This window comes from Arachis stenosperma, chromosome 6, assembly GCF_014773155.1.
Source record: "Arachis stenosperma cultivar V10309 chromosome 6, arast.V10309.gnm1.PFL2, whole genome shotgun sequence".
Lineage (NCBI taxonomy): Eukaryota > Viridiplantae > Streptophyta > Magnoliopsida > Fabales > Fabaceae > Arachis > Arachis stenosperma.
In genome coordinates this window covers 119,420,871-119,436,353 of record NC_080382.1, presented here as the reverse complement: position 1 = coordinate 119,436,353, position 15,483 = coordinate 119,420,871, and the positions used below count along the sequence as shown (strand labels likewise).

The following is a 15,483-nucleotide window of genomic DNA, read 5'->3' as shown; positions in this document are numbered from 1 at the left end:
GGATAAGATAACTGGGCTTTTATATTTAGGTGAAGTCCGTAACTCATGTTCTTGATGACATCACTATTTTCTCATCCAACGCCTCTGATTTATTTCTTCACTCAAAAGCCCATGATGACCCCTTGATGGCATGCAATGGGACCTATATCACATGTAGCAAGAAAAATATTTTTCTAACATACAACTAATTTTAATGAACAATTTATGTATTCTTCTATTTTAACAAAATATATTTATTTTAATTTTTTTAATATATTAACAAATAAAATATTTGATAACTAGGTGTATTTAGGGTAGTATAGAAAATAACAATGAAGGAACAGAAAGCGAGTAAAGCAGTTATTACTTGCTTATATTAAAAAACCGGGTTAAGTATGATTTTGGTCCCTAACGTAGAGGTCAAAAATTTATTTTGTCTTCAACCTTTCTTTCGCTATAAAATAATTTCTAAAGTTTAATTTAGTTTCAAAATATCGAATGTATTTGAGAAAAATAGTTATTTTCTCTTTCTTTAGCTTGTATATATAGCAATGTTCTGAAAACCAGACCGGACTGGTCGGTTCGACCGGTTGAACTGCGAACCGGCACTGCAAGCGGTCCGGTCCTTATCTGAAAACTGCAGAGAGAAGAACCGTTCAAGAACTGGCGAACCGGTCAAAAACCGGCTAGTTAGACCGAACCGGTGACCGGCCGGTTATGCTAAACGACGCCGTTTTACGTTTTAAAAAAAATAAAAAAAATATGACCCGACCCGACCCGCCTGTGGAGCACCCCACCCCCCTTTCTTCCCCCGAGCCCCGACCCCATTCATTCATCAATCATCATCTGAACATCTCCAATGGAGAAGGAGAACCCTAGCGGCGCTGCCTGAACCATAGCCCCCTGTCGCCATCCTTCGCCCCCGTGGTGTCGCCATCCTCAGCTCCAGCAACCCTCCAATCTCCATCGTCGCCTGGTTCCTGCCCAGTAGCCCTCAATTTCCATCGTCTTCATCTTCTCAAGTCTCAACACCAGCACGCAGTAGCCTCTCATCGGCGGTCCTCAACAGGCAACACCGGTAGCCCTCCATCGACCCCAGGTGAGTGACTCGTCCTCTGCTAATTTCTCTTTGTCCTTCGCCTCTGCTCATGTTCTTCCATCGATGTGAACGTTCAATTTCTGTGCACTTAGACCTCGGTTGAATTTTGAATTTTCTGTGAACTGAACTGAACTTAGACCTCTGCTCATGTTCTCTTTCTCTTTGTCCTCAATGTGAACTGAACTTAGACCTCGGCTTAATTTTCTGTGAACTTCATTTGTGAACTGTTCAAAATTTCTGTGAACTTGCTCTGTGCATTTTCTGATTTCAATTTCTGATTTCAATTCCTGTGAACTTGCTCTTTGTGAACTGTGCATTTTCTGTGAACTTCATTTGTAAACTGTTCAATTTCTGTGAACTTGCTCTGTGCATTTTCTGATTTCAATTTCTGATTTCAATTTCTGTGAACTTGCTCTTTGTGAACTGTGCATTTTCTGTGAACTTTGTTCCTCTGCTCAATTTCTATTTGACTGTTTGTTGGTTAGCAATTAGCATAAGAAATTAATAATCTGAAAAGTAAGTGGCTGTGTTTGGTCAATTTGTGTTTGGTCTTCTGCTCAATTTCTGCTATATTTTGCAGCTTAATTCCTCTGCTCATGTTCTCTTTCTCTTTGTCCTCAATGTGAACTGAACTTAGACCTCGGCTTAATTTTCTGTGAACTTCATTTGTGAACTGTTCAAAATGTCTGTGAACTTGCTCTGTGCATTTTCTGATTTCAATTTCTGATTTCAATTCCTGTGAACTTGCTCTTTGTGAACTGTGCATTTTCTGTGAACTTCATTTGTGAACTGTTCAAATTCTGTGAACTTGCTCTGTGCATTTTCTGATTTCAATTTCTAATTTCAATTCCTGTGAACTTGCTCTTTGTGAACTGTGCATTTTCTGTGAACTTCGTTCCTCTGCTCAATTTCTATTTGACTGTTTGTTGGTTAGCAATTAGCATAAGAAATTAATAATCTGAAAAGTAAGTGGCTGTGTTTGGTCAATTTGTGTTTGGTCCTCTGCTCAATTTCTGCTCTATTTTGCAGCTTAATTCCTCTTTGTTGCACAATTTCTATTTGTTGGTCAATTTGTGTTTGGTCCTCGGCTCAATTTCTGTTTGCTGCTGAGCATAAAAAATAAAAAATCTGAATGTTAAGCTGGCTGGTCTTCTAAGTTGTGTTGTGTTCTGTTGTGTTGTGTTGTTTAATTTCATACATGTTTTATTAATTTCAGTTATGGAAGATAGTATTAATCAAGAAGCAACTGCTGATAACAATGCTTCTGTGAATAATAACATGCCTGCCGACACTCCTATTCTGAATGATGCTGCTAATCCTAATTCCCGTAGTGCTAACGATAGTCATTCACAAGGTTCTTCTAACCTTAGGGAAAAATAGATTTAGCTTGGAAATATGTTGCTCTACAACACGTGAATGGAAAACCACAATATCAATGTTTATTTTGTCTACAAGTTTTCAATGGAGGTGGAATTCACAGGATGAAGAAACATCTAGCAAAGATTAATGGAGACGTGAAAAAATGTCCTAAAGTTCCATATGATGTGGAAAAACAGATGGAAAGTTTGTTGAAAGATATTCAGGCCAGCAAAAAGAAAAGAAAAGTAAGTTTTGGTGAAAAGGGTGGTGATGAGGTAGAGGATGCAATTGATGAGGCAATAGCTCAAGAAGAACAGGAACAGCAGCGTACCTCGAGTCAGCAAGGAGTTGGAGGCGATCCAAAGAAAAAAGCCAAAGTCATTCCTCCTATGTTTGCACCAAGAACAACTCCAAGAGCTCAACCAAGTATTAAAAGTGTTATGCAAAACAAAGAGGCGATACACGAGGTTGATAAACGATTTGCTCGGTGGCTTTTGGATTGTAAAATTCCATTTAATGCTATGATGTCGCCATATTTCCAAGATATGTTGGATGGTGTTGCTGGTATTGGACCTGGTTACAAGGGGCCTTCTTATGATAAGTTAAGGGTTCATTTGTTGGCTGATCTTAAAAGAGAAAGTCAAATGCTAGTTGATAGTTATAGGAGTGCATGGAAGGAAACTGGATGTACCCTCATGGCTGATGGTTGGACAGATCAAAGACAAAGAACGTTAATCAATTTCTTGGTGTATTGTTCTAAAGGTTTGTGCTTTCTGAAATCAGTAGATGCTTCCAGTATGGTAAAAAATGCTTCACACTTGTGTACTTTGTTTTCTGAGGTGATTGAATGGATTGGCCCAAATAATATTGTGCATGTTGTGACTGACAATGCGGCCAATTATGTTGCTGCTGGTAGGCTTATCAATAGAAAATATGACAATATCTATTGGTCACCATGTGCTGCTCATTACCTTAATCTTATTTTAAAAGATAGAAGCAGCATGGCGCATATTTCTAACCTTGCAACTCGTGCTTCAAAGATCACAGTATTTGTGTACAATCATACGGTTTTCTTATCTTGGCTAAGAGAAAGACCTAAGTGGAGAGAAATTGTACGTCCTGGTGCAACCCGGTTTGCAACTGTGTTTATTACATTGAAGAGCATCTTTGACCGTAAAAAAGAGTTGCAACAATTGGTTGTAGATTCAATTTTCACTGATCACAAATTAGGAAGGAGTGCTACTGGTAGAGCTGTGAGTGCTATTATTCTGGATGCCAAATTTTGGGACGATTGCTTTACTGTATGTAAACTTGTGAGCCCTCTGATTTACTTGCTGAGGGTTGTTGATGCTGATGATCCCCCATCTTTGGGGTATGTTTATGAAGGAATGCTAAGGGCAGAAGATGTAATTAAGGAGATGTTTAGGCAATCCAAGACTGCATATCAGCCGTACACAGATATTATCAACTCAAGATGGGACAAGCATTTGAAGAAAGATCTTCATGCGGCAGCTTACTTCCTGAATCCTAAATTCTTTTTTAATGAAAATTATAAAGAAGCACCTGATGTTATGCGAGGTTTGCTTGATCTTGTTACCTTGTATTGCAAGTGTAACAATTTGGATTCAGTTCAGGCAATGAAAGAAATACATTTATATAGAGATCGGAAGGAAAGTTTTGATAGACAAGAAGTTATTCCAGCTGCATCTGAACTTAAGTCTGGTAAGAATATGGTTGAATATTTGTTTTAACTTATTTTATTCTCCTATGTTCTTAATTAATATCTTATAATATGTTATGCTTTTATAATTGGTAGATGAATGGTGGAGGTTATTCGGAGGCTCTGCTCCATGTCTACAAAAGATAGTTGTTCGCATTCTTAGCCAAGCATCTGCTTCTTCTGGGTGTGAGAGAAATTGGAGCCTTTTTTACCAGATTTATACAAAAAGAAGAAATAGATTGGAGCATGATAGACTGAATGACATTGTTTATGTTACCTATAATTTGCGTCTTAAATCCAGGTAATATATGTTTCTTGAAATACTATATTGTTTCATTTGTAATCTTTATCATAATAAATTTGTAAATTATTAAATCTCCATATATTGTATTTAACTTTTTAGGAAGGAAAAAGAAAAAAGAAAGCAAAAGACACAACATGATCCAATTGATTATGAAAGTATCAGTCAAGTTGACTTCTGGGTGACTAAAGAGGTTGTAGAGAAAGAGCCTGATCTTCCTAGTAATGTGGATGACTTATTGCGTGAGTATAGTATATTTAGTTTCTAATGATTTATTAGAATATTGTTAGTTTATAATATAATGATAACATTTCTATTTTATTAGGTGAAATTGATGCTGATTTATATCAAAGTGGCGGTGGTAGTAGTGGTCTTTATGCTGCATCTCTTTCTTCTGCTGATCAGGGTGGGAATGAAGGTGAAGATCATCCCACCGAAGCAGATTTGCAACAAGTTCTTGCAGATTTTGATAATTGATAAACCATGATGTTGGGATCTAATATTTACATATGCTTTTATTACTATTTAACTTTTGAGTTTGGATTTTGATAAGATCATATGTATTTGGTTGATGATATTTTATGTAGTGTTTTTAATTTCGAAGATATTTTAAGATTTGTATCAGACTATAATTATATTTTAGGATGTGTATTTATAATTTATTTATTATTCTACTCTAAAACGGTTTTTCCGATTGAACCACCGGTTGAACCGGTTAGACCAGTGAACCAGTGAACCAGTGACTAGAGCGGTTTGATGACCGGTCCGATTTTCTGAACCTTGATATATAGAGTGTTCAAACTATATACTATATGAGATTTGCTATACAAACAAGTTTTTTTGGCATACAAGTTTATACAAGTTAGCTCAAATCCAACAAAAACAACCCTCAATAGTGTGTAAACACGCGCTTCCTCAACTTTGAATAGCGCGAAATGAGAAACGGTTCTTCTCCAACGTTTGTATTCTACGTTCTTCTTCCTCCTCCTTCTCCTTCTTTTTTACATTCCTCCTCCTTTTTCTTCGCATTCATTCTCCTTTTTCTTCGCGTTCCTTCTTCTTCTTCTTCGCGTGTTTCATCCTCATCGTTGTTCTTTTTATTGTTGTTATTGTTGCTGCATTTTTTTCCTCCTCCTCTTTCTATTAATTTTGCAACATTATGTATTTTTTTCTTTTTTTTTGTTTGATTTTTTCTCCCAAAAAGAATTATGAGAAAATGAAAGCAGCAGATGAGGAGGATGAAGAGGAAGAGTTTTGAATTATGTAGAACTTATCAGTACAAAAATACCAAAAATTCTTAAACAATACACATAAATATCTTCGTTTTACACCGAAATTTGCTGTATATATACAAAAATATTTTCTCTAATGCTACATTTTTTCTTCTTCTTCTTTTTCTTATTTTTTTTCTTTTAGTTGAATGAATGTAAGTTAAATGCTGCCTTTTGGTGACTCGTAATGGTTTACCGGACGGCAACAGGTCGTAAATTTAAATCACGAACCCTATTCTCCCTTATTCAAGATTCATCCTCTCTCTCACTCAATCACTGTTTCCCTCTCCGATCCCCAACACCACCCTCTCTGTCGTCGTCAACCCACCCACCGCCGACACTCCTCCCTTCTTCTTCTTCTCCTTGTTCTCTCTTTGCCACTTCATCGTTCACCTTTTTCACTCTTGGAACCGCCACGCCGCACCACAAACCCACCACTGCCGCTGTTGGACTTTGCCTCTCTCCTTTCTCGTGTGTCGCGGCGCTTCCCTCCGCCTTTCCTCCGTCTGTGGGTAGTTGTTGCTGCTCGTTCCTCGTCATTCGTGCCTTCGTGGTTGTGCTGCCTGTACACTGTCGCCGTCCACCTTCTGGAAGCGTATTTGCCTCTACAACAATAGGTGACCATTTTAATTTTTTTCAGCTATTCTAATATTTTAGATGATATATTAATTTTAAGTAGTTGATTCGTTGATGTTATTGTTGTTATTTTTATTGTTGATTAGTTTATGATGCTGATTAGAATATGGCAGTGGTTGAAATATTGAATTGGTTTATGAATTTGTTTATAAATATCAATATGCAGTAGTTTTGCTGATTATGAATTTGCTGAGATTTTATTGATTGTTAAATTGATTTTATATGAATTCATAATGTAAAGAAAAAATTGACATTATTCCAATTATCCAATGGAATTTTTCTTTTGTTGAAAATGTGACGTTTTAGGAAGAAATATTATTTTGAGTATATGTTTTATGTACATTATATATGTGTTAGGTACATTATTGAGTCTTTTGTTGATGGTTTTCATATTTCTAACTCGCAAATGTTTTGAAATTATCTTAGGTGCACCAATTGAGTTTGAGCTTGAACTTTGAAAAGTGTTTCGATTATTGAACTGAATTGCTAGATATTGTTGTTGGAGTTGTTTGAAATTATCTAAATTATGGTAATTTATTGTGTTACGGCTGGTTTTGCTCTTTTCAGACATGACAACGGGTAGAGGTCTAGCTGATCAGGCTGCTGGTCGTGGTTGTAGTCGTGGTCAGGGTAGAGGGTTTGTTTCTTCTGGTACCCCCAGAAATTCTAGATCCTCTCCCTCTACTCTGACTAACCCGGGACGTCATAGATTGCGGGTTTAGCGGATCAGCCGTTCATCACGGTCACTAACCCCCAACTATGTGCTTCTGTCTACGGTGACGCCGCCGCCTCCTACTGCTCAGAAGTCCGCTGCCACGGCCACGCTCCCTCCAGCGACGAAAGTCACGGCCCGAAGTTCTCTCACGAAAGTGAGGTAGCTGATGCCCCTTCACCACCACACATCGTACGGTTGATCATTTGACCTGATGACAGCATATGGTAAATATCACTTTGAGTCTTATATATTTTATTATTATTATTATTACTGAGAATGCCTGAAAAATTATTCTAGTTTAGTGGATTTAGGTTTGATTATTTGAAAGTATTTTCTTTTTTCTGATTATGAAATTGGTGAAAGTGTGTAGTTATTGATTCAATTTTGATCGGATTGCCTCAACACCAGTTTTAAATTAAAGTTGTGGACATATAAAATCACCTTGTATAAGTAAAGATCTTTTGTGTGAGTTTTTTAATAGTTGTGGACATATAGAATCACCTTGTATAAGTAAAGATCTCTTGTGTGAGTTTTTCAATATATATATATATATATATATATATATATATATATATATATATATACACATAGAAAGTCAATAGGTGCTGAATCGGTGATCTGTATATAGTAGTCACTATTTTGCATGCATAATTATAGATGCAGGCATCGAAACCATGCATAAATTGCATTGTCATAAGCTTTAGTCCGTCGTGGACGCGTATAAAATTTGCACAATTTAAAGTCCATTCGTTATATTAATTATTAAATAGAAAAATCAGTCGCTAATAGGATGTTAGGCTAAATATTTTAAGAAGAGACTAGAAGTACATGTTCGAATTTAAAGTAGGCACAAGATACTAAAAAGACTTTAGCAAAAGTAATTATGCTGAAATGAAGTGTGAATATTTTGGGGAAGATCAGAATTAATTATATAAATTAGTGGTAGCCCTAATAGACTCAGAGTGGATTGTCTGGTGAAAAGGGGTGAGATTCGCTTCGATGAAACCAAAGCGGATTATCTGTTGGGAAGAAGGAACGTGTGGTGTAGGGACGCCTACCGAAAAAGTTATTTCTCTTCCAAACGCATACTGTTGAGTTGCATTACTGAATGAGTTGAAAAACCATATGTGAGCATAACCTCGAGTAACATCGGGCTACAGATAGACAATCGACGCGTGAGCTTATGGTCTGCACTAGGGACAAGCACGCATCATGTTGGGTATGCATTTGCAAGTTACTTGTGTTTGATATTGTAATTACTTTAGTTATATGTGTTTGTTTTCTGTCATATATAAATAAATATGTTACTCGACTATTTTCTTTTTACTTTCTATTTGACGAGAACATAGAAACCAAGACCCTAGTATCCCTTTCACCCTGTTGGGAACCTTAGGTTCTCGCCCTTCTTTTCTTTTCTTTTTCCCTCCACAGATGGAATCGACGGTGATCTTGTTTGAAGTTCCTCTTATCTTGAGCTATGAAGACCCCGTGCGGGGTTGAGTCTTCATGTGGGGCACACCAAGAATCTGCATTTATGCTTTACACGACCATGGTTTTGGATTTTCTATACATAGCCCGTATTTTGATCTAGACATGCCTTACGAGTTTACCTTAGCCGAGCTACATCCAACCAGAGGTTAGTTCTCTTTTCCTCATCCTCTCAATATGGTAGGACCGCACTATAATATATCATTTACGGATTTTTCGTACATACATGAGGCTAATCTAGATCTTGCTCAACATTTTTTGATTTCCGCACTACAGGTTGAGCTGATGCCAGATGACCTTTGGGGGTACCATGTTGCAGCTGCTCAGGCCGCATATTCTGATCCTGCAGTGGCTGGATCTTCCGATGTACCACCCACCTAGGTTGAGCAGTTGGAAGTAAATTTAGAGTCTGATGAGGGGTTTATTTTCCAAGAGGTTGGACCAGTTATCAAAGAGTTGTTTGGAGACCATCCAAGAGTTTAATGTAGCTGACCTTCTATTCCTTTTGGTGATCTATAGTACTATTTTCCCTCGCTTTTATAGTATTTTAGAGGGATATGATCTTCCAGTAGATCTATGCCAGCTTAGGGGACTCGTGTGAAGGTCGGAACTATTTTTCATATTTTGTCTATGTATATACTCAATGTAGTTAATTTGTATTTTGGATATTAGGCATGTACCTTTCGACCTATGTTATGTATTTTGTCTATCCTTATATGTCTATCTTGCGATATTATTATAACTATTATTGTGATTTTACGAAATATTTATTTTAATGCTTTACCACACTAAACAGAAACAGTTTTTATTAATCACGTTAATTCGACAAAAGCTTTTAGAAATACCTGATAATAAAATTTTGAGTCTAGAGCTAAGTAGGTCTGTACGACAAGTAACACCTAAATAATTAGTATTAGTCATGACGTGCTAAAAATTAAGTTATTATAATGTTCTTCGCTGGTGACCCAATGCCGTTTCTAAACGAAAATTGGGTAAAACAATTGAAGCAAATGCTCAATAATTATAAGTTTATAACCTAAAAGCTAAAATCCAATTTTCTTTTAAGAAAGAAAAAGAATAGTAAATTAAATGTAGGAGGTGGTAAATAGAGTTAATATGAGAGTAAAGAGCTATTTAAATGAGAATAGTTTGACTCCACTTATGAAACTCTTACGATGACGCTATTGATGAAGAGTAGAAGAAGAAGAAGAAGAGAGAGTTTAAAAGTGAAAAAGATCACTGAAGTATTTGTATTTGACTAAAACCATTTTACATGCTATGTTTAATCCAAGTAACATCATTTTCTCTAATTTTGGGCACCAAATCAAAACGGTAAGATTTTGGCACTTTTCAGTGTGGCAAAGTGATGCCAGGTTAGTTCGGCGATAGATGACTCATCGTCGAAAATATGATTAAAAATTATTACGGTGTTTGAAGCTGTATTTGAGGGACTATAATAAAAAAAATTAAAATCTAAAAATTATATATTAGATAATTAACTGAATTTCAAAGATCACTATAAAAATTTACTCGATAGATCTATTAAAATAAATATAGTAGACTCTATTAAAAGTTCTCCAAAAGTAAGTGATTATTGCATTATATATATAGCATACCCAAATTAATCATATGTATCATACCAAATTACTCGATCATAATTAGCGTGTATATATATTTATATAATAGAAAACAATTTTAATATTGTTGTCGTATGAAAGTAATTACCTGTATAATAATTATTGAATGTAGACTTTTAATAATAATAATTATTCATATAATTATACATAAAATATTATTTTATATACGACATATTATTTATTAATCAACTCAACATGAATTTTATTGTTTTTTAATTAACTATAAAATATTTCATTAACTCATTTTTTACCTCCAATAAATTTATCTCAGTAATTTCTTTTATTTTTATTTTACTATTATTATATATGATACAGCTTTTTTATTCTTTTCTTAATTCTGTTTAAAATTAAAATATAATTAAAAATACTACTTTTTCTAGATCTTAGGGTAACATTAATTTTTAAAGTTAAAACTATAATTTTTTAAATTATTAATGTGGTAATTGATTTTAACTAAAAAACATATTCAGATTATATATTCTTTCTACATGATGATAAATGTGTTTCTAATAGTTCTTTAAGTGATCAAGTATGATGAAGGATTTTCTATTGAAACATATATGTTGTTAAATTATACTTCATTTGTAAAATTAATTATTTTATTTAAGTGCAGAGAGATTAGGGTTGACAACATCATTCGCCTTCTTCTCTTTTTTTGCGAAAAACTCCATCAAATTCAGCCAAATGATACCTAAAATAAACAGAATTGCACACGACTCAAAGTAACATGCATAGTGGCTAAAAGATAATTATTTTTTTATTAAACTCAATAAATTAAATACAAATTCACTAGGAAAAGATAGGAAAGATGTTCACGCATTACAACACCAAACTTGAATTGTTATTTGTCCTCAAGCAACTAAACTAATATAGGCTTAGGATGTGAATTTGCATGAGAATGAGAGTTCGATTAAGCTCATGTCTCTTCTTATAGTGGGTTTTACAACTGCAATCCTGAATAGTTTTGGCATCTCACTCTCCTTTAAATCAGAAGGATGTCACTGTCATTCGGAATTAGAATCCGAATAATATTATGAATTCTCTAATCTTTTGTACTTTAATTTAATCCTTGAACACAGCAAATTTTCTTTGATTCACTTTTCTTTGGTGCTTTACACCTTGAGCCTAGACGTGACTTTAAATGTTTTGTCTCAAGATTCACTGACACAAAAACATCACAAGCACATAACTGGGGAACTCTCTTTAAGTTTTGATTTTTCTTTCAGTTACTCCCAGACAGTGATGCTCAAAACCTTTGGCATACTCTGTTAAATGCATTTGATCTCGACTCTTAGTGTTCTGTCTCAAGGATTACTTGACACAATCACACCACAAGCATATGACCAGAGAAACAACTCTTTGAGCTTTTAATTATGTCTGACTTCCGTACTCATTGATACTTAGAGCCTTGGACCTTGCTTTTTTTTCTTTGCTGTTTCTTCTGCTTCAAGGATTAAACTTTCACTTATTTCATAGAATTCATAATAGTTCTCTAAATTCTTGTTCCTTGTACATCAATATTTTTTTATTCAAATTTAAATGTGCACTGTTCATGTCATGCATTTATAGTCACAAAAAATACCACCTCATTTGAATAAATGAGACTACTCTTAAAATTAAACTCAATTTCTCATGCACTACATTTTTTTTCTTTTTTTTTATTTCAAGTTTAGTGGGTAATACATGAAACACCTTTCAACATTAAAGCAAATCAAATAACAAAATAGACAGTAAATTAAATTAGAACCTAGGAATTGAAAATATAACTGATCATGCAATAACAAAATAAACAGAAAACAGGAATATAACATACTAAGAACGGGAGAAAATATAGAATGAAAGAAACTCAACTACCTCAGTTATTCTAGTGGCTATCTCATTCTTCTGGTTGTGCTCCTCCGTGAAGATGATTTGCCTCCTTTTGGTGCTATTAAAATAAACAAAAAAAGCCAAAAAGCGAAGCGACAATACCAAACTTAAAAGTTTGCTTGTCCTCAAGCAAAGAACAATTGAAAACAGAAAGGGATATAAAAAAATATACGGAAGAGTAAAAATAAATATTATAATAAAAGAAGAATAAAATGATAAAAAAACAAGAGAGATTAAAATAATTAAAATATATATTATTTTTTATTATTTTTTTATTTTTTATTTTTATTTTATATATATAGTTATTGAATTATAGAAAGGAGGGAGAACGTATATGTATATAAGGGGGGTTATTATATATATATATATATATTAGAGAGAGAGAGAGATATATAGAAGGGGGTGTTGGGTTTAATGGTTAATTAGTAGGCGAGGGTGGGGGAGAGGTGTTGGTTTGAAGGGGAACGAATGAGGGGGTAGGTGGGGGTGATCATAGGAGTAAGGGGAAAAGGAATAAGGGGATGAAGAAGGGTGTTGGGGGACAACTACATTTTTTTTTTCAACTCTTTTACGCTGAACTTGGAGATAGGCAAAAATTTTTTGAAGTGTTCGGTTTCTGTTCTAAAATAGCTGCATGATTAAAACATACGTAAAATGAAAGAAAAACAGTAAAAACTCAATAAAAATCAAATAAATAAGAAAACCTACTACGAAAAATAACTAAGGATACGAAATTATCGGGTTACCTCCCGACAAGCGCTTGTTTACCGTCACTAGCTTGACGGTCAGCTCCTCTAAGGAGGAGGATCATAGGGGCTCAGCTCTTCACTCCTTACTTTGAACTTCTATCCTGTGTCTCCATAAAGTAGCTCAATATGCTCTAGAGAGAGGATTCTGTTTACTGTATAAATTCACACTGGATTGCTAGTCAACACCACTTTCATTCCTGGGGAGAAATTTTCAGTGGGGATCTTTTTGTTTTTCCATCCTCTGTGTACTTTCTTCCTTTTGAAAACCTCCTCCTTGGTGGATGATTGATGAGCGGATAATTTATACGCTTTTTGGCATTGTTTTTAGGTAATTTTTAGTAAGTTCAAGCTACTTTTAGGGATGTTTTCATTAGTTTTTATGTTAAATTCACATTTCTGGACTTTACTATGAGTTTGTGTGTTTTTCTGTGATTTCAGGTAAATTCTGACTGAAATTGAGGGATTTGAGCAAAACTCTGAAAAAGGCTGACAAAAGGACTGCTGATGCTGTTGGATTCTGACCTCCCTACACTCGAAATGGATTTTCTGGAGCTACAGAACTCCAATTGGCACGCTCTCAATGGCGTTGGAAAGTAGACATCCAGGGCTTTCCAGCAATATATAATAGTTCATACTTTATTCGGAAATTGACGACGTAACTTGGCGTTGAACGCCAAGTACATGCTGCTGTCTGGAGTTAAACGCCAGAAAAACGTCATGATCCGGAGTTGAACGCCCAAAATACGTCATAACTCGGAGTTCAACTCCAAGAGAAGCCTTAGCTCGTGTATTGATCAAGCTCAGTCCAAGCATACACCAAGTGGGCCCCGGAAGTGGATTTATGCATCAATTACTTACTCATGTAAACCCTAGGAGCTAGTTTATTATAAATAGGATGATGTATTATTGTATTAGACATCTTTGGTCTCAGTTTTGTTTTATTCTTCATCCTAAGAGGCTATTGATCACGTTTTAGGGGGCTGGCCATTCGGCCATGCCTGAACCTCTTTCACTTATGTATTTTCAACGGTGGAGTTTCTGCACACCATAGATTAAGGGTGTGGAGCTCTGCTGTACCTCAAGTGTTAATGAAGTTCTATTTTCTTTTATTCAATTCCTCTTTTATTCTTATTCCAAGATATTCATTCGTACCCAAGAACATGATGAAGGTGATGAGTTAGATAACCCTCATTATCATTCTCACTGAAGAACGCGCGTGATTGACAACCACTTCCGTTCTACATGCAACCAAGCTTGAACGAGTATCTCTTAGATTCCCCAACAGAATCTTCGTGGTATAAGCTAGATAGATGGCGGCATTTATGAGGATCCGGAAAGTCTCACCTTGTCTGTGGTATTCCGAGTAGGATCAAGGGATTCTATTCCAGTAGGTGCGGGAACCAACCAGTGATTAGCCGACTGTGACAGAGTGCGTGAGCATTAGTTTTCACGCGGGATGGGATGTAGCCATCAACCATGGGTGATGCCTCCAGATGATTAGCTGTGCGAGTGACAGCCGCATAGGATATTTTCTCGAGAGGATTGAAAGTAGCCACCGCTGATGGTGAACCCCTATACAAGCTTGCCATGGAAAGGAGTAAGAAGGATTGAGTAGAAGCAGTGGGAAAGCAGGCGTCCTTGAGCCATACAGCATCTCTATATGCTTATCTGAAATTCTACCAATGAATCTACATAAGTATTCTATCCCTTTTATTATTTCTTCTTATTAATTTCCGAAACCATAAACAATTTAATCTGCCTAACTGAGATTTACAAGGTGACTATAGCTTGCTTCATACCAACATCTCTGTGGGATCGACCCTTACTCACGTAAGGTTTATTACTTGGACGACCCCGTACACTTGCTGGTTAGTTGAACGGAGTTGTGAATTCAGCTGCTGCCCTTTAGAAGCCTTCATCTCAAAATTTAGAACATAGATCACAATTTCGTCCACCAGTTTTGGCGCCGTTGCCGGGGATTGTTCGAGTATGGACAACTGACGGTTCATCTTGTTGCTCATTAGGTAATTTCTTTTCAAAAATATTTTTCAAAAATTTTTCTTTTATTTTTCGTTTTTCTAAACTTTATTTTCGAAAAAAATTAATAAAAAATCCAAAAAAATTAGAAGATCATAAAAATCAAAAATATTTTGTGTTCTTGTTTGAGTCTTGAGTAAATTTTTAAGTTTGGTGTCAATTGCATGCTTTAAAATTTTTTGCATTTTTTCGAAAATCCCATGCATTCATAGTGTTCTTCATGATCTTCAAGTTGTTCTTGATAAGTCCTCTTGTTTGATCTTGATGTTTTCTTGTTTTGTGTTGTTTGTTTTTCATGTGCATTTTGCATTCATATTTTCCATGCATTAAAGATTTCTAAGTTGGTGTCTTGCATGTTTTCTTTGCATAAAAATTTCAAAATTAGTTCTTGATGTTCATTATGATCTCAAAGTGTTCTTGGTGTTCATCTTGACATTCATAGCATTCTTGCATGCATTCATGTTTTGATCTAAAAATTTCATGCATTGAATATTTTTTTGTTTTTCTCTTTCATAATTAAAATTCAAAAATCAAAAAATATCTTTTCCTTATTTCCCTCCAAATTTTCGAAATTTTGGGTTGACTTGGTCAAAAATTTTTAAAATTAGTTGTTTCTTACAAGT

The 15,483-nt window shown here is 35.2% G+C and overlaps 1 protein-coding gene across 1 annotated transcript; it reads left to right on the top strand.

The window, feature by feature from the left end:
• Positions 1 to 2,296: 2,296 nt before the first annotated feature.
• LOC130934484 (uncharacterized) lies at positions 2,297 to 4,935 on the top strand. The gene is made up of 5 exons (XM_057864050.1): positions 2,297 to 2,432; positions 2,534 to 4,159; positions 4,254 to 4,458; positions 4,624 to 4,700; positions 4,784 to 4,935. Exons 1-5 carry the CDS (start codon positions 2,297 to 2,299, stop codon positions 4,933 to 4,935), a joined length of 2,196 nt encoding a protein of 731 aa, XP_057720033.1.
• Positions 4,936 to 15,483: the final 10,548 nt, after the last annotated feature.